A 27155-nucleotide genomic window follows, 5' to 3' on the forward strand; every position below is an offset into this window, starting at 1 on the left:
CTCATACGCTATTACAGCTGTGTGGATTTGGTAATAGTTTCTCCTGTGGGGACTGAGTGTCTCTAGCTATTTTGTGGAATTGTTCTGGGACTTTATACTCTACTGGGACTGCCTCTGTCTGGACTGCTACCGGCATATTGCCTGTTCACTGTGTTTACCCCTTGCCATTGCATATGACCTATTTCTGTGTGCCGTGAAAAATAACCCACCACTTTGGTTTCATCTGCTCGGTGTCTGGGTGACTGAGAGAACCCCGTATCCTCCCAGCCCTTAAATTTAATTTTCTTAATCAATTAATAATTAATCAATGAATGAATCAATTAATAAACACACCACTCTCATCCATTTTGGGTGCTTGATATTTAATAGCTTTTTTTTATAGCAGTAATAAAATAATGATTCAATCAATTTATCAATCAATCTCTCTTCTACTACATGCTCCACCTCCTTTTCTTTATACTGCTTTTGGTCCTCTGATTTACAGGTAGTTCTCTCTTGATTAATGAAAGAAATAACATTCTATAGCATCGTATAGTTTATATTGAACTGCCATCCTGTCTGCCACTGCAGTGCCACTTTGTTTCCTAGATGTGCCATGTTGGAAGTTTAACTGCCACGTGTTTGTGCCACCCACTGCTGTCGCTTAGCTTATACCCCTTTTCCACCAAAATCCCACATCTATTCTGGGATTTTCTACCTGACATTTTGCCGAATCATACCCAGCTTAGACCCAGTTTACACTGCACCCTCGTACCAGGTTTTTCCCGGGTCAACTCCTTTTCCACTAAACCCAGGTAAGTCCAACAATACCTGTGGATGTCATTAAAAATGGCCTTTATTCAGGCCATATTTAATGACATCCACATTTAATTACATTTTTATTTACATCCTGTAGTATTATTATTATTATTAATAATAATATATATTTTTTAATTATTTTATATTATTATTATTTAATGTATTATTACTTATTATTATTTATTATTTATTTCATTTAATTACATTTTTAATGACATCCTTTATTCAGGCATCTCCTCTGGTCTCTGGGTGATTACATCATCAGCCAGCACCCTGGAAGGACCAACAGCAGCTTTTTCAATTACCTGGGTCAAAAAAGTCAGGTAAGAGCTGTTTCCACTGCAATGTTATTGGAATTTACCTGCTAAAAACCCTGTTCGATACCCGGGTAGAAATCCTGGGTCAGTAGGCCTGGGATTTTTTCCTTGGAGTTGTTTCCACTAAGCTGGGTCCTGGGTAGACACAGCAATTACCCAGGTTTTTTAGTCAGCGGAAATGGAGTATAAGTCAGCCAGCTACAGTAGCTTGGTGCAATCTTTTGGCCTAAACTGGATGAAAACAATATTGTGAGCTCTAAGGTGGTCAAAATTGACTGGAAATTGATAAAAATTAATGTTATTGAAGTTAATAGTGGAAGAAAAACAGGCCCAAATTATGTGATTTTTTTTTGTTGAACAGTCCATTTGACCAATGTGTGAAGTTCCAGCAATGCAGTCTTCAAGTTCAAGTTTTACCTTAATTTTCTTAATGTAAAAATGGGTCTGATAACCATCAATGGTACAATACCCATCTATGATGAACCATCGATGTTTTGCACCACTCGATGGCCACAAATACCAGGTGCACGGAAAGCTGCAGACCAATGAAAAAGGGAGGTGGCTGGGTTTAGTGGGCCTCCAGTTGGGGAGGTTATGCTCTGTGTCAGGAGCAGAAAAAAACACCTGGTTCTACTTTGCCATCGATTGGCTCTCTGCCATTGATTGCAGAATCATCGGCCATCGGTAGTAAACCATCAATATTTGTTAATTGGCAACAGTCGATGACTATCCCTACTTCAGGGCCAAAGTTCCATTACTGATTAGAAGGATCCTGGGCAAGGGTGGGAGTATAGAGCAAAAACTGGGAGTATAGGGCATATTGGAGCAGACTCACACTGAAATGGGTGTATCTACCCATATTCTGAGTTGCACCAATGTCTGCAATTGAACCTCTCCCAGGCCTCTGTCTTCTACAGCAGCTGCCATGACTATTAATGGCACTCCTACTAGGTGGTTCTCTCCCATGTGTACACCCAGAGATAGGCAAATATACATATGGTCGCTACAGTGCAGTTTGCAAAACTCACCAAATACAGTAACTTTCAGACCTGAGTGCAACTCAGAATTAGTTAACAGATCCTATACTGTAGCTGTGTCTAACATTCCTTGAGGTCTATTTATTAAGCCTTGGATGGAGATAAAGTGAACAGAGATACAAGCCAACCAACCAGCTCCTAACTGCCATGTCACAGGCTGTGTTTGAAAAATGACAGTTAGGAGCTGGCTCTTTATTTCCATCTAATTTATCTCCATAGAAAGAGAGGACACAAGAAAGTACTTCTATATGGGGCACACTTTGTATGAAATTATCTTGGAGGTGTTTTGGCCAAATGGGCAATTATCAACCTTCATAGTTGGACTCACTTATACAATACTTACACAAAAAAGAGACATGTAACACGTATTAGGATGGAGGAACTAAAGAAAATGAATAATTCTAATATCGGTCCCTTCTTATCCATATTCCCAATACAGGTTGAGTCTCCCATATCCAAATATTCCGAAATACGGAATATTCCGAAATACAGAATTTTTTTGGCATGACTGAGATAATGAAACCTTTGATTTTTGATGGATCAATGTACACAAAATTTATCTAATGCACAAATTATTAAAAATATTGTATAAAATTACCTGCAGGCTGTGTGTATAAGGTGTATATGAAACATAAATGAATTTCATTTCTGTACACAAACTTTGTTTGAGCCACTAAATTATTGAATATATTATATAAAATTACCTGCAGGCTGTGTGTATAAGGTGTATATAACACATAAATGCATTCTGTGTGTATATTTGGGTCCTATTCCCAAGATATTTCATTATGGTATGCAATTATTGCAAAATACGGAATATTCCATTATCCAAAATACCCCTGGTCCCAAGCATTTTGGATATGGGAAAATCAACCTGTAATACACGTTCATAAAAAACATATACAATAGACTTTTTAGAAAAGGCGAAAATATGTGAAATACATGAAGGTATTGAAAAAGATAACATATAAAGACAGTATAAAAACCAGCCACTTTTCCTGAGAATAGTATTCAGATATTATATCAATAATTTATAAGAGATCCTGTACCACTCTGTCATTAGAGGCTGCAATCTGACATAAGAGGACACAAGATAAATAGATTTTGGCACTCTCTTTCATGTACTATTGCTTGGTTATACCTATTAAGGGCAATTCCTGAGAGGTATCCAGAACATGAAATATGGATTTCAGTTATTTCAAGGCAGAAAAGCACATCTCTTATATCACTGTCAATTATCTAATTTTCTAAAAAGTCTAGTGTATATGTTTTTTATGAACATGTATTAATGGGAATATGGATTAAAAGGGACCAATATTAGAACTATTCATTTTCTTTAGTTCCTCCATCCTAATACGTGTTACATGTCTCTTTTTTTGTGTAAGTATTGTATAAGTGAGTCCAACTATGGAGGTTGATATTTGCCTCTTTGGCCAAAACCTCCAAGATAATTTCATACAAGTGTGCCCCATATAGAAGTACTTTCTTGTGTCCTCTCTTTCTAATAACATTTTGATTCTGGGAGCACCTTTCTATTTTGTGTACAATCTACACTATTCTGTTTATTGGGGTTACGAATCCGACTGTTATCAATAAGTAAATCTAGTGCTGGGTCCACCTTTTCTTCTTTTTATAATTTATCTCCATCCAAGGCTTAGTAAATAGACCTACCACGGTAACCAATACACTCCTATCTCTTCCATTTGTTAGTCCTTTATTTTCTCACTTATTACCATTGCCATATACTGTAGTTATAAGTCCAATGCTTGTGTCACTTATAAAATAGGTAATCAAAATTGTTTTTAAAAAATAAAAAACAATACTTACGCTGGACAATAGTGGCAAATAAACAGGAAAGGAAACGGCCCGTTGCACACTGCCAATCCACAGCCAATGAAGCTTGAATTGGACCAAACAACCTTAAAATAGAGAATTTCAAATTACAAACTTCTAGTGGTAAATTTACTAGTGGCGTCTTTATGGAGATGCGGGTCACACCTGCATGTCACCCTCAGATGCTGCAGCGTGACATTCTCCTGCCGTACTCAGTTCCTGTCAGAGTATAGGTACTAGCCTCTGGGAGCAGCCCAACACACCCCTGGAGTGATGTTATAAGGATTTCCCAAGCCACCTATGCCCCTTATGTTAGACGGCCACTACCCTTTTCAAGCCCTGCTGTGTGGGAGGATATGAAGTTTGCACTGGGAGTCACCAGAACCAATTACGCCTCTGAATTTACTAAGGGTGCGATATTTAGTTTCATTATACTTTGTTGTGATTTTGAAATTAAGGTATTTACTAAAGGCAAAACCCCCTCAAAATCCCCAGATAATTGAACTTCAACTAGACCATTGATGTTTGAAATTCAATCCAAGCTCAATCCAAAATTGACGCAAAATCACCATTTTCAACAGAACCATGAAAAACAGTTCTGTTTGGTTTTAAGTCATACAGAATTATCTGAGAACTCAATATGATGGTGAAAAAAACATGGGAGAGAAGCATGTGGGGCACTCTGGCTCTATATATCAGGCATTTAATGGCATAGCAATGACTTTTTTTTTTAAATTGTGGATATGCAAATTAGCACTGGGATGGAGGTGTTTGTAGGTCATACAGTGCATGTGATACGTTTTGGCCAATAAGAATGCTTTTGTATGATTTCGGTTCGATTTTGTGTTCTTTTGAAGGTGAATAAAACACATTTAGAAATTCAAAAATAGAAATTTAAATAGAAACAAAAGCACCATCAAAATCAGAATGGAACCAAACTCGACTGTTTGTAATTGATCTTTTTTGAATAGAAACAATGTGGTCGATTTTGTGGGGGTATTGGTTCTAATTTTGTCGATTTTTTCACAAGCCACTCATGCGAACGCCGGGGGACCATTTGCTGAACTCCTCCAATCATCTGTCCATCATTAATTAAACTATTGAGCGAAGAAGCAGAAGAGCAAAAAAGTCTTACTGGTGCACTCTTCAAGAAATTGGATAAGGGAAATAAAAAAAATTATTGAAAACAGAAAAAATTAAATAAATATAATGCTTAACCTTTATTAAATCTCTTTTAAAAAAAAGATAACAGGTAGTGTATTTCTAGATACACATCTAAATGCCTGAGATCTCATAAACATATTAATACAATTTAACACATCAAAAAAATATTATACACATAGCAACAGTCTTGGCGAAAATATTTAATACCCAATTCCTTATGTACTGTAATAAAGAAAAAGTATATCATAAATTGGGATAAAAACCCACCTTCTTTAATTATCAAATGTGTAAGCAAAATTGTTGCTCCACCAAATATTGGTTTAATTTATTTGTATTTAAGTGTATTATTACATAATTTTTGAATACACAGTGCATTGCACCATCTTTATCACTTATCATATTTATTTTCCGTTCACTCACATTTTATATTTTATGTCTTTCTCTTTTCCTTTATCTCTTACACCATATCACTTTTCACCCAGACTTTTTGCATTTTTCACCATTGATTTTCTTTCACGTTTTTTCTGGTTTATCACTCATGCTATATCATATTTATTTACATCATTATGATTTTATAATTTAACTCATTTTATATATATATTTGTTGTATGTATATATTTTTCCATATTGAATATATGCACACATATAGATATGTGGGCATGCATGCTCACATATAGGGGTATATATATACCTCATATATGTTCATATACACCCAATTTTTTTTGGTAATTGCTATTATTCTTGCGATCATTTATGCAATATATATTTTTACATATTATTGTTTGGGTATGTCTTAATGGGATGTTTTTATTTGTATTTTTATTTTTATTTTAATTTGGATATATAGTAAGTATTCACAGTTTGACCATCATATTATTTTTCTGATTGTGGAGGGTAACCTTCCATGTGCAACATTTCAGATTTATAGTCACTACCTTTAATATCACACATATATAATTTTTTTAGACATGGTTATACATATTTTCCTATATATATATATATATATATATATATATATATATATGTATAATTCTTAGCCAATTAAATATGTATACTTAGTCTCATGTTGTGAGACTATTTACTAATATTTATCAGATAGATCTAAATCTAAGTATATGTTTATTAATCTATTTATAATAGACCTGGTCTATACTGTCTGCGACCTAAGTATTCCGGGTATACCATGTGCTCTCTCTCTTTGTTTACTTATGCTAATTAAGACCGGAATCCCCTATGTACGTAACACAGTCATACTTGTTACTTTTCTTTGGTCCTTATAATTCTATTCGCTGGTTAACTTTTAAATATGTCTATCAAAAGCAAGGAGCGTGATTGGATAGACATTGATAGATTAAGGGGGAGGGAGATAAATCTTACCTCATGACGATCAGGAGACCAAGCCGTCAGAGGCGAAATGCACATCTACCCGACGAGCTATCTGTACTGCACAGCTCAGCTGATCCACAGGCAGCCGCACTTCCTGCCTACGATACCCGGCGAGCTGTCTGCATGCCATAGCCCAGCTGATACACCACCGGCAGCCGCATCTCCTGCCCATTGTATTCGCTCACGAGGTATCTCTTTGTTTTTCTCTATCCCTATAGCGCTCTCTCATTCAAGCCGGACTGAAACTCCCTCTCTGCAATGCATTTATAGTAACAGAGGGGAGATACTGTCAGGAGCGGGGACAGCAGAAGCGCTCTTAAACTGTTGTTTCCCTGGGGACAATGTTTACTTCTCTCTCATCCCCTGTTTGAAATTTATTTGACAAGGGACAGTAGAAGTTGTATGACATATCTTCTCCCCAGGCTTTTCTTTTCTTTTAACTTTGTGATCTAATGATTCTTATCTGGTACATACACTCATATCATGGTGCTTATATTTATATATATTTGAATCTATGTGATTTAATCCATTTTTGTTTGTGGCTCATGTGTACTAACTACTTAATACTGACTATTACAAGCACATTGCACTTTAATTAGAGATGTGTTTATAAATTAATTCTTGTGATTTAATCAATTATTATTTGTGGTTCACGTGTATTAACTATTCAATACTGATTATTGCAAGCACCCTGCACTTTAATTATAGATGTGTTCATAAATGAATTTTCACAGGGATTGATTGAATTGGACTATCAACTCTAATTCTCTGTTAATTACCTTGGTTAATTAAGTATTACAATCTACTTATCTTTGTGATTATTTTACTAATCACTTTCAGATGACAGATAGGCATACATATGAATCCTCCTATCTATTTGCTTTAGAGTATTATTTCAATTTTATTATCCAATTACCTCGGTTAAGTGAGCATTTTTGTCAGAGTGAATTTAAATGACAAAATAGATCTCTCTAACTATCTATTTTTGATGGTGTCATATTTATATGTGTATATTAAGATTGATTAATGTGATATGCGGCTATGTTTCTTTTGATGCGTTTAAAAAACAATATTTGGTGGAGCAAAAATTTTGCTTACACATTTGATAATTAAAGTAGGTGGGTTTTTATCCCAATGTTCCTGTCAATGTATGATATATACTTATTGGTTATTACAGTACATAAGAAATTGGGTATTAAATATTTTCACCAAGACTGTTCCTATGTGTATAATATTTTTTTGATGTGTTATTGTATTAATATGTTTATATTTTGAGATCTCAGGCATTTAGATGTGTATTTAGAAATACACTACCTGTTTTCTTTTTTTTAAAAGAGATTTAATAAAGGTTAAGTATTATATTTATTTAATTTTTTCTGTTTTCAATTATTTTTCTTATTTCCCTTATCCAATTTCTTGAAGAGTGCATCGGTAAGACTTTTTTGCTCTTCTGCTTCTTCGCTCAATAGTTTAATTGTGATTTTTACAAATTTTTCTGGTAGCACCACCAACCACAGTACAAGTCTTATTATAATTTATTTAAGTTAAGACCTTTATGTTGGTTTCTATTACTAAACAGTGAATTAACATATGATTAAACTGAGTGACTAGTGCGGACCCCACCCAAACCTTTTTTCACATATGTCCATCATTCCTGCTCTGTTCTGGATTGGTTCCTGCGGCTATTTGCTTCTGGCGTGAATGCTGCTCCAATGCCGGTGATAGCGTTTCTCGTGTTTCCGGTTCTGGCATTGTCTCCTGTTATCCAGTCGAGTACCCAGTTATCCAGTCAGCTTTGTTATCAAAGCCGTTTGTGTCATCTAAGTGGCATGGTCCGCATACTTTCTACCTGCCATTTGTGCCATCTAGGCGTCACCGTCCGCATACAGTTCCAACTCTATGCCATTTGTGTCATCCAGCTAAGCATACAGCTGCTTGTGTCAACCTGGTGGCAAAGGCCACACTCCAGCATCCAGCCACTTGTGTCAACCCAGCGGCACAGGCTGCACTCCATCGTCCAGCTGCTTGTGTCAACCCAGTGGCACAGGCCATAATCCAGCATCCGAAGTATGCAATCCTGTGTACCACCGCTTGTGTCAACCCAACATCACAAGCCGCAATCCAGTGTCTAAAGTACACAATCCAGCATACCGCTGCTTGTACCAACACAGTAGCATAAGCCTCACATCTACAATAACTAGCCAAGGCTCACCAACCCTCAAGGCTGCTGCATGGCCCAAAGGCCACATCTTGTTCTACAGCCCACAGGCCTTAACTAAGCCAAGGCTCAATAGCCCTCAAAGCTGCTCCATGGCTGCAGCTAGCCAAGCATCCCAGCCTTCAAGGCTGTTGCGGGACTTTCTTAATAAAAGATAATACCCATTCCTAACATTATTACTGGCCACAGAGAATATATCTTAACAATAGGGTATTCATCTTTATTCTCTACAGTCATGGAGCCATCTCAGATTCAACTCCTGACTCAAAAAGTGCAAGAGCTTTCTCGTCAGGTTGAGGAGACTCAAGGTACTGCAGCTCCTGCTATGTTCAAACCAAAATTAAATCTGCCCGATCGGTTCTCAGGAAACTGCAATGATTTCTTGAATTTCAAAGAGAGCTGTAAGCTCTATTTTAAGCTCTGGTCCTCGGGCTCAGAGATCCAGCAAGTTGGTATCATTATTTCACTTTTACAGGGAGACCCTCAGACCTGGGCCTTTGGTCTTCCCTCTAGTAGTGCTGCACTACAGACTGTGGACTCTTTTTTGTGCTGTGTTGAGTCTGCTCTACGATGACCCAGATAAGGCGGCTTGGCAGAAGCCAGTCTCAGGTCCTGGAAGTGGGAGAACAGAGCAGCCAAGGACTACTGTACAGAATTCTGAAAATGGCTGTTGACATGGGTTGGAATGACCCAGCCCTCCGTAGTAAGTTCTACTGGGGGCTTTCTGACCATATAGCCATCTGTATCAATCAGTGACTCCAGGAATGTAGGGTGGAGAAGAGAATTCCTTCTCTGCCTCCATGATCTCCGGTTTGGATGGCCTCATCAGAACTTGAAGAGCCAATGCAACTTGGGGCGTTTCGGCCTCCAGCTGAAGAAAAATGCAGGAGATGTTCTCTGGGTCTCTGTCTCTATTGTCACTGTAAAGGACATGTAGCCCAGCTTTGTCCAGTTAAATCAGGAAAAGCCAAGGTCTAGGTGTATTTGTAGGGGAAGATCTATGCCATGCATCCATCTCTCCTGAAAATTCTGTCCTTATCTCCACAATTATCAACATAACCAACACCTAGGTTTCTGTCTCTGCTTTCGTGGACAGCAGAGCTGCGGATAATTTTATGGACCTTTAATTTTTAAAGACATTAGGCCTGAGTCCAGAACCTTTATAATGTCCTGTGTCAGTCATTGGTCTTTATGGCGAAAGTCTTTCTCAAATCCAGGTTGCTTTTAGGACTCCTCCTTTTCAATTATCTATTGGAGCTCTGCATTGAGAAGAGCTGTCATTTCTTGTACTTCCGTGTCCACTGGCTCCAGTCATATTGAGATTACCTTGGCTGAAGAAATACAATCCTGTGATCCAATGGCAAACTGGGGAGATTCTGCAGTGAGGATCTGCCTGCTTCTCTCAGTGTCTGTCTCGACCCATTCGACTTGCTGCTGCCGTCTCATCAGAATCTCCATCAATTCCCACTCCTTATCAGGATCTAGCCAAGGTTTTTTCCAAGAAAAAAAGATGACGTTCTTCCGGCTCACCGCTCTTTTGATTGTGCCATTGATTTGTTAATAGGTGCCAGACTTCCTAAAGGCATATTATATGCGTTATCCATCCCAGAGAATAAAGCCATGCAGGAATACATTCAAGAGGCTTTGGACAAGGGATTCATTCATCCCTCAAAATCCCCAGTAGGAGCGGGCTTCTTCTTTGTCCAGAAGAAGGATGGATCACTCCGACCCTGCATTGACTTCCGCGGACTTAATAAGATCACTGTTAAGAATGCATATCCCCTGCCGCTCATCTCCGTTCTCTTTGACCAACTGCGTGAGGCTTCCATTTTTTCTAAAATTGATCCTAGAGGTGCATATAACCTCATTCACATCAGAGAAGGAGATGAGTGGAAGATGGCATTTAGCACCCATTCAGGACATTTTGGCTATATTTACACAATTTTATCAATGAGGTGTTAAGGGATTTCCTTGGAGTCTTTGCAGTGGTCTATTATGTCTATAGATGACATCCTCATCTATTCCAAGTCTGTGGAGGAACATCGTAGGCACATCAGGCAGGTCTTGCGAAGATTGTTACATAACAATCTGTACACCAAGCTGGAGAAATGTGAGTTTGACATGAAAGAGGTCTCCTTCTTAGGATACATTATTTCTTTGCAAGGTTTCTCCATGGTCCCTGGCTAGGTGAAGGCAATCTTGGATTGGGAACAACCCACTAAGTTGAAGGCAATCCAGCGTTTTTTGGGTTTTGCCAATTACTATCACAGATTCATCAAAGCTTTCTCCTCTGTTTTCTCATCCATCATTGGATTAACTAAAAAAGGAGCTGAGGTTGCTAATTTTTCATCCAGTGCTATTCAAGCCTTTGAAACACTTAAAGCAGCTTTTGTGTCTGCTCCTATTCTTCAGCATCCCAACCCAGAACTCCCATTTGTTGTTGAGGTGGACATCTCTGAGATTGGAGTGGGCGCTATTCTTTCTGAGGGAGATCTCAAAGATGGCAAGTTTCATCCATGAGCTTTCTTTTCCAAGAAATTTCACTCTGCGGAAAATAACTATAATGTAGGAATCCAGGAGCTTTTGGCCATCAAACGGGCCTTTGATGACTGGAGGCACTGGTTAGAGGGGGCTAAACATGTGGTGACGGTTTTCCTGGACCATAAGAATCTGGCCTACATCAAATTGGCCAAAAGGCTGAATGCAAGGCAGACTCGTTGGGCTCTGCTTTTCACCTGGTTTAATTATATTATCTGCTTCCGGCACGGGTCTAAGAATATATAGGTGGATGCCCTATCTCAAAGTTTCTCCTTCAATCAGCCTTAAATTACTTTGGAAGAAACCATCATTCCGGATTCCAGGATTCATGTAGCCTTGACCAGGACCTTGGTAGACTCTCTCAGGATTTGTCAGTCTGAAGCTCCTCTTGAAAAACCATCAGGTGTGCCTTTTGTCCCTGAGAATTTTTGCAAAACAGTCTTGAAGGACCTCCACTCTTCAAAAGCTGTGGGTCACCCAGGCATTTCTATGACTTTGGAACTTTTGTCTCATTCTATTTGGTGGCAGTCCATGTCTTGGGATACTCGTGAGTTTGTCTTGGTGTGTGTTCCAGGAATAAGACTCTCCAGACCACTCCTTCAGGTCTGCTATGTCATCTGCCTATGTCCTCTAAGCCTTGGACCCATATTGCTATGTACTTTGATGTTGACCTTCCATTGTCTCCCTGCATGGCTCCAGTGTGCAGTGTTGTTAGTGGAAACAGGGTCTTCTCTGAGATGCCAGTGTCCATCATTCTCCATATGCTCTGAGATTGGGTGCCGCCATGACACTTTCAGTCAGCTGACCACTGATCCTCCAGTCTCTCTCTCTATTCACTATAGCAGACAGCTGACCCTGTTAGCCAATCAGTGCTCAGGCAGTACTATAAAGAGAATTCACAGTCTGGTTACCAATGCAACTTCTTCCACAGCCCTGCCTGTATCCAGACTAACTGTGCTCCATAGACACCTATTCTTTAGTCCCTTACAGTGGATGCTCTCCCAGTTCCTGTTCTGTCGCAGTTCTGCAAATCCCCTGTACTACTCTTATTAAGTCTAAGTGTGGATCCAGTCCACTTCAGCTCCAGTGCAGATCCGGACAATTTCAGCCCAAGTCACCTGAAGTAGCCAGGGTCTTCAAGCCTTGCACATTTGTCCTTCTCTCTGAACCCAGGCCGAATTCACAAAAACCTCAAAGCGTGACACTTTATGCACCATATGGCATGACTTAGATGCATGACAACCTGTAGCGGTTTCCGAATGGGACTTTTTGCCAAGATAAGCGTGTGTGATACTGTACATTTTGATTCTGAAAGGACTGCTTATTCTACTCTCAGGGGCATATTTACCAAAAGATAATTTGTGAGAAAAACCCTGAAAATAGCCATTTTTGGGAGATCCCCACAAAGCCTTTGTATCTCTTGAATATAACAAGGAGGGACTGCAGCATATATTTGCCAAGGTCCTTCCAATTCTGATATCAAAAGCAGTCCCCGTAAACTGTCAAATAAACCAAGCTCAGCCCCAGCAAGCACTGCAATGCATATTTTACCGGCGAGAGATCCTCAGGATCCCTCCCTGTCAGCACCCACTGACAAGTCGGCCTGTGCATGCACCGTATGCACTCCAGACCCGAACCCTTCGCTGGGACAGCACTTTTTGCAGTAACATGGACACACAAAAAGATACAAAGGTGCACATAACAAGAGAGCACAAAGGGGGAAGATAGGGACAGACACAAGCAAAGGACCATGGCAGAGACACCCATGGAAGAAGATAGGTAAACATCGGATAGAAAGAGGGACAAAGGGGGAGACAGAGACAGTGCATGGACAGATAGAGATTGTTACAATCCGTTGCAGTACAACTCTCCTATCAGTGGCACTGCTCTCTTCTGTAGTGCCTTCTGGCACATGCCACCCAACCTAGTCCCATGGCCTGTCTATGTTTCTGTAGCCTGAGCTAATTGTCTGTTTTAGCAGCTGTGGACTGCACCTGTGACTCGTTGATTTAAGCCTGCTCCACTGTGCTTCCCTGGCCAGATCATCATGTCAGATTGCACATCTAAGAACCCCTGTGACTCCAGGATCAGCATCCTGGCTCCTGTCTGCAGCTGATGATCCCGGTCACCTGCTATTTCTTCAAGACCATTTCTTGACGCATCCACCTGCAATATCTTAGTTTCTGGATTTTGCACTACTGCACATATCCATTTCTGGTCAGTTCCATAAGTCAGGACCCTTGTGTGTATCTCCTTCTGTTTGATCTTCCTGCATTTGGACTTTCTTGTGCTTAATATCACCGGTTTGGGGCCTTTACTCTGCTGTGAGTTACCTGCAATATTTGAGTTTTGCCTTTTGTTCCTGTATATTAGCCTGCATTATACCTGTTTAATTTTTGCACTTAACCCTGTGTGTGTCAATAAATATTACTGCTCACATATTTTCAGTAATACTTGTGTGGTTTGCAGCAGATGCACACACACAGGGGAATTTCCCTGTGAACTGTGATACAGACATACACATGTGGGGCAGAATACAGATAGTGGGACAATTAATGAAGCAGGTGTGTGAAAGTGCTCTGGAACCCAGTGGAGGAGCAGTAGAGAAGCATGCAGTCAATTGTGACAGACCCACTGGCAGAAGCTCTGCAGAAACAGAGACTGGCAGAGAAAGGGGAGAGATTGACATAAACTGTACAGTGTGAGTGGCAGAAGTTGGGCAGCGAGGAGATAGATAGGCAAAACCAGGGTAGGGAATGTAGGCAGACAGACAGACAGACAGGTAGAAACATACAGAATACGGAGAAATACAGATTCTGTGCAGAGCTGGTGGCTGATATAGACAGGAGCTGTGCAGATGTGAATGAGAGCATGCCACATGCCAGTGTTCTGTGATGTTTGTCATGTTTTTCCATGCACAAAGGCTCATGGGTCAATGGGGTGCCATGTGTCTTCCAGCCTGCCCCCCTGTCAGAAAGGAACTGAAGCTGTTGAGATAGAGGAGACAATAATTCTACTTGCATAGAGTGGCAATGCTAAAGGGAGCCCACCTACAAGGTTCCACGGGGCAGAGAAGCATGTGATGAGCTTCTACAACCAGGGGCTCTTCCAATTAGCATGTCATGAACTCCTCCAATCAGGGCTCAACATATTCTCCGCTGACCCCTGTAACTATAGAAAAGAACTGCCCCTTCTGCACTGTTATAGCTTCAGCCTAGCGATATTCCAGGTTCACGTTCCAGGAACCATGGGCCAAATGCGAGACACCTAAACCTATTATAATGCCCAGCGGAATACTGTTCAAACACATATTAGCTGAGAATGGTAATTTACCTGGGTGTAGTGTCCAACAATTGCACCATGTTCTGTAGCTCCTTTTCCATAAGTAAAACTGAAATGTTCATCATGCCAGTCTCTGATCACGATGTCCCAGTCATCCTCAACACTCGACATATAGATGTTTTCTCCACAGTTAAGAAAATGAGGGTCTGTCAAAAGTAAATATTTCATAGTGGTTATAACCCACGTTACCATTTGGAAGATTAAACATATTTATTTTCTTAAACAAAAAATTCACAAATTTTGCTAACTTGTCTGCATGGACTTTACCTACTATATATTTACTTTAACATTTATGTTTCTGGAGTTTTTAAATTACAGAACAATACAGTACACAAGAAAAGCCTCAGTATAATATGGGACTGGCACCTTTTACTAGCCATGCTCAGGGCAGCGGAATCTCTCTTTGTGGAGGTGGCATGTTCTCTTGGCATTTCATGGGTTTCCTCACCATAATCCAAACACATAAAGAGAGGTTAATTGGCTTCTGACAAAAAAAGATCCTTAGTGTATATATTTCAATGTAAACGTGGTAGGAAATATAAGGCCTGATTCTGAGATGTACGCTATGCCGATGCTTTTCCCAGTTGAGCGATTATCGGCCAATTATCGGCCACCTGCCCATGCGTCCGAGACACAGAGTCACACTGCGCAAGCGGAAAGTTACATTACCATATTCACTTGCAGCAAGTGTTTATTTACATTGTGATTGAGAGCAAGAGAGCATTCAGGATAAGTAACGGGGATTGGCGGCAAGGAACGATGGCTTGTCTCATCCTGCGACTGTGAGCCCATACTCAAAGAATATGGCTCCAGTGTCTCAGTTCCCTTTGGCCATTCTGTGGGACTATAGACTCACTCAGTGCAACAATTGAATGATCTGCGACTGATTAGGGCTAAAAAACAAAAATGTGTCGACTATTTTCATGTCGAACTTTTGACCCTGCCGACCATTTGTACCTGCCGACCTTCTTACATGTCGAACTTTAGTGTGTCTTACTTTTGTCCCTGCCGACCTTTTGTCCCTCTCTAACTATTGACTGTCTAACATCTGGGGCCAAATGTAATAGGGTGAGAGTTTAGAAAATGTTAGAGTTTAGCAGTAAAACTTCTCACACTGATACATTGATCGAGTTGTATTTTCAAAACAGGAAACACCTGGATTAGAGTTTAAATCTTGAGAGATTTTTCAGACTGAAAACATGCGAGTTTCCATGTTCTGTGACTTTATTACATTGGTTGAGTTTCCATGTTCTGTGACTCTATTACATTGGCTGAGTTTCCATGTTCTGTGACTGTATTACATTGGCTGAGTTTCCATGTTCTGTAACTTTATTACATTGGCTAAGTTTAAAAATGTAACAGTTTTATCTCACATTTTCTACTCTCACCCTATTACATTTGGCCCCTGGTGTCTATCTAGACATTGACTATCTAATTACTGTCTAACTCTTATACCCTTTAGAATTCATGACGCCAGTTGTACTGTATGTGCACATACAGTAGAAACTTGCATACAATGCTGACACAGAGACCAGGAGCTACGTGATGCACATGGCACAAGACTTTACTAAATTGAGAGTAAAAGCATGAACACAAGTATATACAAACAATGCATAACAGCAGCCAGCAGTGGCCAAGTCAGAGGGTTGGGTATGGTATCCTGATGGCTAAAATCATGAGGATTTTGGTAAGTATTTTAACCCTTACCCTAGCCCTTTCTCTAACCCACCCCTCCAGTAGCCTAACCCTATAACCACCTCTCCCTCAGCCTAACACTAACCCTGCCATCCTGCACCCTAACCCTAACCTTCCCCTCCTGAAACCTAACCCTAACCTTCCCCTCACGCAGCCTAACCCTCCCCTCCTGCAGCCGAACCCTAACCCTCCCCTCCTGCAGCCGAACCCTAACCCTCCCCTCCTGCAGCCTAACCCTAACCCTCCCCTCCTGCAGCCTAACCCTAACCCTCCCCTCCTGCAACCTAACCCTAACCCTCCCCTCCCACAGCCTAACCCTAACCCTCCCCTCCTGCAGCCTAACCCTAACCCTCCCCTCCTGCAGCCTAACCCTAACCCTCCCCTCCTGCAACCTAACCCTAACCCTCCCCTCCCACAGCCTAACCCTAACCTTCCCCTCCTGCAGCCTAACCCTAACCTTCCCCTCCTGCAGCCTAACCCTAACCTTCCCCTCCTGCAGCCTAACCCTAACCCTCCCTTCCTGCAGCCTAACCCTCCCCTCCCACAGCCTAATCCTTACCCTCCCCTCCTGCAGCCTAACGCTAACCCTCCCCTCCCACAGTCTAACTGCAGCCTAACCCTCCCCTTCCACAGCCTAATCCTAACCCTCCCCTCAGGCAGCCTATCCCTCTCCTCCCACAGCCTAATCCTAACCCTCCCCTCCCACAGCCTAACCCTCCCCTCCCGCAGTCTAACTCTCCCCTCCGGCAGCCTAAGCCTAACCCTCCACAGCCTAACCCTAACCCTCCCACAGCCTAATCCCTCCCCTCCCGCAGCCTAACCATAACCCTCCCATCCTGTAGTCGAACCCTTAACCCTCCTGCTCTACAGCCTAACTCTAACCTTCCCCTCCCACAGCCTTACCCTCCTGTCCCGCAGCCTAACTCTAACCTTTCCCTCCCACAGCCTAACCCTAACCCTTCGCTTCCCTCACCCTAACCCTCCACCCTCCGTGCCTAACCCTAATACGAATTGTCGGGATCTGTCAGGATTGTGACCATCGGGATACCACTGTCGGCATTCTGATGGTCGGGGTCCTGTCTACATCCCAACTCAAATTGTGACTTGCCTTCAACTTTGCATCGTTCCCTTTCTGTGATGAGCACTTGAGTACAATGTTATAAGAAAAACACGATTTCCCTTCTTTTCTCTTGCAAATATGTCCCATGTTGACAAATTGCCATCATTAGTAAAATGTTAATGTCAGAGGTTCCCAAACTCAGCTCTGAAGTCACCCCAATGGGTCCAGTTTATAAGGCTAACCATGCTTGGGCACAGGTGACTTAATTAGTACCTCAGTCTTTTGATTTAATCATCTGTTCTCAACCCTGAATATACGTAACACCTGTACCGTTAGCGTTCCTTGAGGGCCAAGTTTGGGAACCTCTGGTTTATGTAATTCCAACATCTTCTAGAGCACAAGCAAACAACTGTGGGCCTAAATCAGCACGGATGGCAAGATTGCACACGCACACACTTAGCTTCTACAAAATTATGCAAATTAATTAGAGATGTACGGTTCGGTTCTCCAGAAATTTGAATCCACCCGAATTTTGTAAATCCAGGTAAATCTGAGTCGCGGTTCTAATCTCCTGAGGAGATCTGGGTAAATCCGGGTCGCGGTTCTGATCTTTTTGCGGAATTCTGATTTTAAATCTGAATTTTGGGTTTTGGACTGCATAAATTACATGATTTCAGCTGTTTTTTTAAAAAAAATTATTTAAAAAAATCCAGAACCCAAACCAAAACCAAAACAGTTGAGGGTGGTTTGCAAAACCAAATCCAGATCCAAAACCTTGAAGGATATACAGATCCAACACCAATACATGGGGGTCGGTGCACATCCCTAAAATGAATGCGATCGCACTGATGCTGCATCACAAGATGCAGACACCCAGCACCACTATAAGCCGCCCCCTTACCTTTTCTCACAGCCACAATAGTGAGCAAGATAGCAAAAACGGGAGAACCATGGGACCCATACGCACAGTTGTGGTTGACCTGATCTCACTAACAAACTGCTAAACTTCCTGCATGCAGTGAGAGCTCAGGCTGTGTATGCCATCGCAATGGCTCATTTATGCATGCCCCTGTAACGCCGTTCAAACACCCTGGCATGCCTGCGTTTCACTGACCAACCCCCCCGACCCCTGCCTCAAACAGCCACTTCCAGTCAATCACTTTATGCTGAGACCAGGGGTGTTTCATGTAGAAAAGGGGGGGGGGTTAAACCCCTTAATGTTCCTCAGCACACTGAATTATATTTGCAACAATATATGAAGACTATATGGTAATAGAAATTCATAGATATTAGTTGCATGCATTTGCAAATACATGGGAAGCTGCTGGGCCATGTCACGGCTTCTCTGTCACTAGCAGTCCCTAACACTAAGGGGTTCATGTCCGGGGCGCAGAGCACCCCCAAAAATGTCCAGCCCAGGACCCCCCCAGGGCATCACACGAAAAATGGAAAAAGAGTGACAGTGCAGTGTAAAGTATAGATGTGTGCGAGTAGTAAATAAGTGTTGAAAAAGGGGTTAAAATATATGTGAAAAAATTACATGAATAAAAAACAAACATAAAAGGTGATGTGAAAAGTAACTATGTGTATTAAGTGGTGATGCCCTGAGGAGGCTCAGCCAGAGTAGCCTCGGGGGCCCTACGACCAAACGCTCACCCCAAATGTAATATATACCAATTATAAGGACTCATAATAAAGGCGCATATATATTTTGTCAAATGTAGGCCTCATGATAAAGGCACATACATAAATACATCCAAATTGAGAGCCAGCTTACCTGGGAGTCACCCCTGGGAACTCCAACTAGCACTACTAGAACCAGCATGCCCTGTGGTAAACATACAAACTCCATACAGAGATGCTGACTGTAAGGGATGAAGAGGTCTCTGTGTGCAAAGCCTAATTTCATACTCACGTTTTATGACTCTTTTCGATGGATGACTGTGAAATCCGTGGCAGGAATCTGCAACATTCTGCGCATTTATTGCCGCTTCATTACTCCAGACCTTGTTTAAAAAAAATAAAATAATAATAATTATAATGAGAAATTAATAAATAATGATGTCATTATAGAAGTGTTAATAATACTGCCATGGTATTATGTACAAAACATTATTAATATATGTTACATTCTTTATAATATTAAAATATAAAGTAGAAGAAACTGTTGCAAATGGACTAATTTCACTATATAATGCTATACAACTATTTATTACATTGATGATTGATGGCTAGCAACTTAAAATATCAATGTATTTGCCACTTACATATAAAGTACAGTATCTATCACTATCTTAATATGTGGAAGGGAGTAATGTGCAATGCAAAATATTACTATCACTAATTAAAAATTAGTATTAGGTCCTTGTACATTTAGTTCTCTGCTCTTTAATTCATGTGATTTAAAACCTAACTATACTCATTACTTAAAAAATGCACTGACCACCGTGTTTTGGTTTTGGATCTGAATCTGATTTTGGATCTTTTTCCTTGGTGTTTTGTTTTTAGGTTTTGTTTTCGGTTTTGGGTCTGTATTTTTTTCCAAAAAATAATATAAACAGCCAAAACCACATAATTTGGGCCTATTTTTGTTTCTACAGTATTATTAACCTTAATAACAATAATTTTCATACATTCCCATGCATTTTTAACCACCTCACAGCCCACAATATACTGTAGATTTCAATATTTTTCACCAATATAGGCCAAAGGCTGCAGCGATCTGGCTGGCTAAAGTAAGCAACAGAGCAGCAGCACAAACGCACGGCAGTTTAAAAAAATATAGGACATCTATGAAACATTGCCACACAGCAGTGGCAGACAGGATGGCAGTTTAATCAACTAAAATAATGTTATTCAGCAATGCCCCAAATTGTGCCAAATGTAAAGGAAAGAGGTGCAAGATGGAATTGTCCCTCCCACCCACTTATGTGGGATATTAAAAAGGACATGCACAGTTTAACAAACCAAGCACTTTAGCCACTAGGACTGACACTTTCGTGGCTGAACTCCTTGGTTTGTTTGGGCCCCCACAAAACATTTTTTGGAAGGACTACCTTCAGTTATTAAGGAGGAGGTTGATGATGAGGGTGTTGGTGGTGGAGATTACATGTTATGGTCCAAACTACTGGTAGCTGATACTGGACTGCTTGTTATTACTTTACACATTATTATAATTTTGTTAAACAAATTGCATGAACTCGCTGCAAATTACATAAGAGGGAGGAGGTGCCTAGATGGTTATTGTCCCTTCCTCTGCTAACTTTGGCTTTACAAATGGAACATATACCTTCACAACTGTTTTCAGAATTTATATTAAAATAATTCCACACCCAGGACGTGGCTTTTCTGGCTTTCTTTTTATCATGAGCAAGAACTGTTGCCACTGGTGGCTGATTTATGCAAAAAACATCCTCATCATCAACATCCTCATTAGCATCAGATAGGACACAAATTTCCCCCTCATCCTCTTTTTGCTCTTCCTCCACACTAGCATCCTCATTTTTTGTTATTTCACCATTTAATACTAGCACAGCCGTCATGGCGTCAGTGATCCGCTATGGAACTGGGTGACAGCTGTTATACTTACTTCCTCTATCAAAGGACTGTTTAGTAGTAAATAGTTTTTTTAAATTACTACTAGTAGTAGCCTTCTTGGTCCCTTTTTGGAATGAAGATCCACCCCCAGCAGCAGCAACAGGTGTAGCACTCAAGGATCCTTCTGAGGAATCACGCATAGGAGAGGAGTCAGTCATGCTTATGAAATTGGATGCAGGACTACTTCCGATAACGAATGAGGATGTTGATGATGATGCAAGTGTTGGTGGTGGAGATTGCAGGCGCTTAGATCCAGAAAGAAGGGAGCAGCTAGGTGACACTGGACTGATTGCTGGTTTAATTGTATTTTTAATATTCATGAAATGGTAGTAAACAATTAACTGGCAGTAAATAAACAACTCCGCGTGATGTGAGGCAGAAACAAATGTCTTGGCAGAAAGTCCAATGGAGGGGTAACTGAGGAACAGAAGTCTGTATACTGGAGTGGGCTCTGAATCCGGAGAGCTGATAAAGTCACAACAGTGAGGTAAGTATCGGGGTATAGCAGGGTAGATGCAGGTATCCGGTAACAGCCTGAGGTGGAGATAGAGAAGGAAATGAGTCACAGCTGGAACTGCAATAACAAATGAGCTAAGGAGCACAGAGAACTCTCACACAGCTATGCTGTTTATACATTGCACTGGCAACTAGAGGATGTGCTGAACACCCTTAGGTACCATAGAAAGGTGCATGATTGGTTACTGAGAGTTCACACCAGATGCTCTAAAATAATTGGCCCATTCAGGTGCATGCCCAAAACCAAGATGGCGGCACCCTGCAGTCCCCAGCATGACAGCACTGCCAGACTCATCTGTCACCATATGGCCTATACCTTTAGGACATCCATGCGCAACTCACGCTAAACCTCTTCAAGTACGGTATTAGGAAGGTCAGTCTCACACATGGCAACCGCAGGCACACTTGGACTAACATGGAGGAGGTTCCTAGATTGTTAAGGTCCTTACCTTTACTCACTGTTACATAGCAGTGGTTACAAATGGCTTGGCAAAGGTTGTCTGGATTTGGGTGGAAATAATTCCACACATGAGAAGTGGATTTTTTGGTCCTCTGCCCTGGTATGGTAACAATGGGATTTTTCCCACCAAGGGCAACAACTGTTGCCTGAGCTACAGTTTTTACACAAACATCCTCGCCATCAACATCCTCATCATGATCAACATCCTCATCATCCTTGTTGTTGTCGTCAACTATGTAAATATCCTACTCATCCTCCTGGTGCAATTCCACAGAAGATTCCTCGATTTCTACATCAGCATGTTGACTTGTGCTGCTCATCCCCACATTTACAGAGGGCACACAAATGGTGGAAGGAGGATCCTCTTCAAGTACAGTATTAGAAAGGTCAATCTCACAAATGGCAACCGTGGACACACTTGAACTCTCCTCGGGAATTTGTGATTTTTCGGAGAATACAGTTGGTTCCGGTGTCTTACTCATCTTAACAATTTTCATTTTTTGTACATCTCCTACAAACAGAAGGGCGCAAATCATCACTATGACCACCAGTCATAAATAATGGCCAAGGCCTCATCCTTTCCTTGTCACTTCGTGCAGTGAATTGCATATTGTCAATTTTTTGTTTCTCTAAAGCTAACTTAGCTTTAGATTTTTTTTCTTTAGCAGGGTAAAAGTAGATTTTTTTACATGGCCTGTCTTAAGCCCTGGTACATCGGCCTTCACAGATGACGTTGACGGCCTTACATCTTCATCATGACTGCTGCCGGCAGCTACAAGACTGGTATGCAGATCCTGCTCTCCTGTCATGTGACTGCCCTCAAAATTCACTGTGGTCTTGCAGCAGTGTCACCAAGTAATTATAGCGCAGCTAAGTTGCGGCTAACGCACACAACCACACAAAAAAATTATATATTTTTAAAACTGGGGAAGAGCACCCCTGAATGAGGCACCAGAGAACCCCTGCATAGCTACGTTGCTGATAAGTGTGGCTAACGTGCACACACACACAGATTTTTTTATTTATTTATTTTCTTTTTGGCACTTGGGGGGAGAGTTCCCCTGAACAAGGCAGCAGCCCCTTGATAAACACATTGCAGAACCCCTGTGCAGCTCACACACAGAAAAAAAAAATCTTTATTTTTTTTCACACTCGGGGTGAAGAACATACTTGATGGACAGAGCACCCCTTGGACAACACAGCAGCACCGCTTTTGGACTGCTGTGACACAGGAGCTGCTGAAGCCCCCCTATCCTGTCTGCAGCACAGCTCCTAGTATAGTACATAGAGTAACACAGGCACAGCCCAGCACAGAAGCTAGCCCTAGTATGGAGTGGACAACAGCCAGCCAGCCCATATGACATGTGTGACAACAGCCAGCCAGCCCCTATACAGCAGCCAGTCCCTGACAAGTGACAACAGTAGCCAGCCCCTTAAACACAGTTGGCAACAGCCAACAGCACAACACAGCCCACTTCTTCCTCTTCACTCTCCACAGCCAGAATGAAAATGGTGGCGATCGCGGGACCTTTTATACAATCCAAAACCCGTGAGAATCCGACAGCAGGATGATGACATTTTGCCTCGTTTTGAGATCTGAGTCAGGCGGGACAACCCTAGTGATTCGGATCTGGCTTGTATCACCTAAGTTCGGGTGGGTTCGGATCTCTGAAATCCGAACCCGCTCATCTCTAGCTTTAATCAGGCGCAGAAAAATAAAATCTCAAATTGATCTTTCCCGCTTCCTGTTTCCTGGTGTTTATAACAGCCAGAGAACATGAGGCTTATTCAGGGGTGGACAGAGACATGGACTGCATCTAGTGGTACAAAGTCCTTCCCTGGTGCACATCCATCTGTTCGAATGTGCAAGGACTGAGGTGCCAATTCTTAGGGGTATAAGAGTGATTCTACTGTAGCTATTATCATTCTAGAAGGTGCTAAACAAATGTTAAGTAGAATCTGATTGTTGCTATGAGCAACATCTCCACTTCTAAAAACTCTAACTTTAGTAAATACACCCCTTAACATTCAAATACCAATTAGTGAGTCTTTAGTTGCCCCAATTGGATGCAGTTTGCTTACCGGCGGCTGGATGCAGTTTGCTTCTATTGTCGGGATTCCGGGCGGAATCCCGACAATAGAAGCCCGACCCGGGACTAAAGATAGGTGGTGAAATCTTGATGCCTATCTTTAGCCACACATTGAAATCTGGACAGCCGGCATCCTGAACAAAGGTAAGCGGCGACAGGTTAGCGTTAGCTGTGTGGGGCATGGGTTAGGCACCCCCGGGGAGACTTAGGGTTAAGCATCCCTCTGGAAGTGTTAGGGTTAGGCTGCGGGGATGGAGGGTTAGGATTAGGCACCCCCAGGGGGAGGTTAGGGGTAGGCATCCCCCCGGGAGTGTTAGGGTTATGCTGCGGGGAGGGAGGTTTAGGGTTAGGCACCCCCAAGAGGAGGTCAGGGTTAGGCACATCCCTGGGAGGGTTAATTTTAGGGTGCGGGAGGGGGATTAGGTATAGGCACCCCCGGGGAGAATTAGGGTTAGGCACCACCAAGGGAGGGTTAGTGTTAGGGGGGATAGGGGAGGGTTAAGATACTTACCAGCCCTAGTCGGGATTGTAGCTGATCGGGTTTTCGGCATTGGTATGAGAATTGCCGGCTATTCATCCGTCGGTATTTCAGAACGATTCTGCCACCATCGGTCACACCAACTAAATTTGTGTTGAAGTCAAGTGCGCTCCTGCGCTGTCTACTCCCTACAGTGACTCCGACTGGGCACCTTTACTAAAATGGCCACCAGTACACTAGCCACATATTATAGGAGTGTAGTTTTCTAGATACATTGCATTTGTAATTGGGCTCTTTGTTGCAGACTTATAATGTGGTACTGTAGTTAGTAGCCGGATAGTTTAAAACATTGGACTGCTATATAATTTATTGTGTTATGTTATTATTAACGTCATCAATACATCGGCGCAGACACACAAAGTACAAGCATCACCTGGGATCACCGCCATACACCTTGAAAAAGACCAAATGGTCGAAACGCGTTGGTGGAGGGGATCGCTGTGATTTCATATGAACCATTAAAACTACACACGTTTGGGAGGCGAAGACATAGCCGGGTTCACCATTCTGCCCTTCATGTCTTCAAGTGTGCCTTTCTCAAAAGGCCCTATATGGTATGCAGGAAGCCCATAAATTCAGTGGTTTCATATTTATTATCATTTTATGTGGATTATGGCCCTCATTCAGAGCCGTACGCTCTGAGCAGAGTGCACGCTCTGAATGAGGGCCGCCTTCCATAATTATGGAGCGTCCTTCTGGACGCTCGTATAGCTGTGGGTCACCACCCACAGCCTATACGAGCGTGCAGTTTGATGGCCGCGATGGTCTTGACCATCGCGACCATCGCCACTGCGAGCCGGAGCCTGCGGTTGAGTTTTTCAACCGCAAGGCCCGGAGTGATTTTGGCTCTATCAGAGCCAAAATCACTCCCACTGACATCACTAGTGATGTCAGTGGGCCGGCTTCTGACGGTAGGCGTTCCCTTGGGAACGCCCCCGTCAGGGAGGCACGCCCCCGGCACGCCCACCAAAGGGGGCGTGCTGTCAATCAACATCGACAGCACGCCCCCTTTGATCAGACACAACGAGCGAAGGAAAGTCCTTCGCTCGTCGCGTCTGGCGCATGCGCACGATGGAGCTCCCGCCGTCGTGCACATGCGCAGTGCACAACATCGACCCACTTGCGAGCGGACAGCCGCTTGCGAGTGGGTCTGAATCAGGCCCAATGTTTCAATAAATGTAATTGTTCTTATACTATGTGGAGCTTCATTTTTATTTTTGAAGTACTACACCTACTACGGATGAAGTGTCCTAGCGTGATAAGAAAAAGGAATTATCTGTTGGACGTATGAATATAAAGTATTGGATTATCGAGTGTCTACTATTGAAACCCAGTTAAAAACACATCAAGACTTTATATATTGTGACATACACATACATTAACTAGGGGAGCACTGACACCCGTTGTTTTGTATTTGTGATTTTGTATGAGATGTTAGTGTATACTGTATATATTTATGGAAGGATTTTATGACTCTATCCTCACGCTATTTGGATTAAATCCTTACTGTCATGATCAATTGTATTAGTGGTCACCATGGATACTGGAACGTGGAGATGACCTCAGTATTGGGCGCCTCCCTTCCGGACGCCGGTTTCTGCGACATGCACGTGGTGTGGTGGTGGTATAAAGTAAGTGTGTTTTATATGCTTTTTACCCTGAAGAAGGAGCAATATAGTGCTCCAAAATGTTGGCATACCTACCTGTACTTGATATTTATTTACGTACCTGAGTGCCGCTGGTCGTGCATATTGGGCTCAATTTTTGAGTCCTAATACGGAGGGCACTGCGGATATTATTGCATGGCTTTGGAGTGCCACCCTGATGGAGAAATATATATATAAATAAAAAGGAGTTGGTGGACCCCTTTTTTAGAGATGTGGCACCAGGATCATTTAAAAACCCTTTCTTCATCAGTGTGATTTGCTTACTGGATTTTTTCAAGCACTTGTTTTGCACTTTTTTGCACGTGACTCTTTACACGGGACACTTTGCAAATAGCAATTTTTGTATGCACTTTATACACAGTGCAATATGGAATCAGTGTCAGCAGGAGGAGACCCTTTATCCTTTATTAATTTGGAACTACCAAAGGGCGAAACCCTCTCATTCACTGAGGCACAGACAGCAGCTATTTTATTTAAAGACACAGAACAGTCCTCACTGGATATAACCACAGCAGAAGACGTATACAACAATCTATTGAAGTTAAATAAAAAAGAAATTGCTTACCTCCTTCATGGAAGTACCCTGTCAGATTACTACAGAGCAAAGATGATCCCACGAGGATTCAGGGTCAAAAATTGTCCAACAATAGGCAGAAATAACGCAGATTTCTGCGGACGCTGGATTGCAATCCTAAAGAGGTGCAGTCTAAATCTGATGATCCTGGTCACTGAACAAGCTGGGAAAGAACTACAGGTGGTGAAATCTAAAACTGAGGCATACACAACATCACATCAGTCTATGCTGGATGATACATCATATCAACAATTCTGGAATAAATTGACAACCCAGTGTGACAATTATAAAAAGATCTGCTCAAATATAAAGAAACCAAATTGGA

General features: G+C 41.8%; 1 protein-coding gene across 1 annotated transcript in view; it reads right to left on the reverse strand.

The window, feature by feature from the left end:
• Positions 1 to 26830, reverse strand: part of LOC148533731 (cysteine-rich secretory protein 2-like) — a 53037-nt gene extending 26207 nt beyond the window's left edge. The window contains exons 1-5 of the mRNA XM_088467196.1: positions 26822 to 26830; positions 26318 to 26410; positions 19304 to 19394; positions 14625 to 14779; positions 3980 to 4071 (exon numbers count right to left, since the gene is read on the reverse strand). Coding sequence (XP_088323322.1) covers positions 3980 to 4071; positions 14625 to 14779; positions 19304 to 19394; positions 26318 to 26410; positions 26822 to 26830 — 440 coding nt within the window. The remainder of the gene's footprint in view (positions 1 to 3979; positions 4072 to 14624; positions 14780 to 19303; positions 19395 to 26317; positions 26411 to 26821) is intronic.
• Positions 26831 to 27155: the final 325 nt, after the last annotated feature.

Source organism: Taudactylus pleione, unplaced genomic scaffold (assembly GCF_031769625.1).
Source record: "Taudactylus pleione unplaced genomic scaffold, aTauple2 ptg000070l, whole genome shotgun sequence".
Lineage (NCBI taxonomy): Eukaryota > Metazoa > Chordata > Amphibia > Anura > Myobatrachidae > Taudactylus > Taudactylus pleione.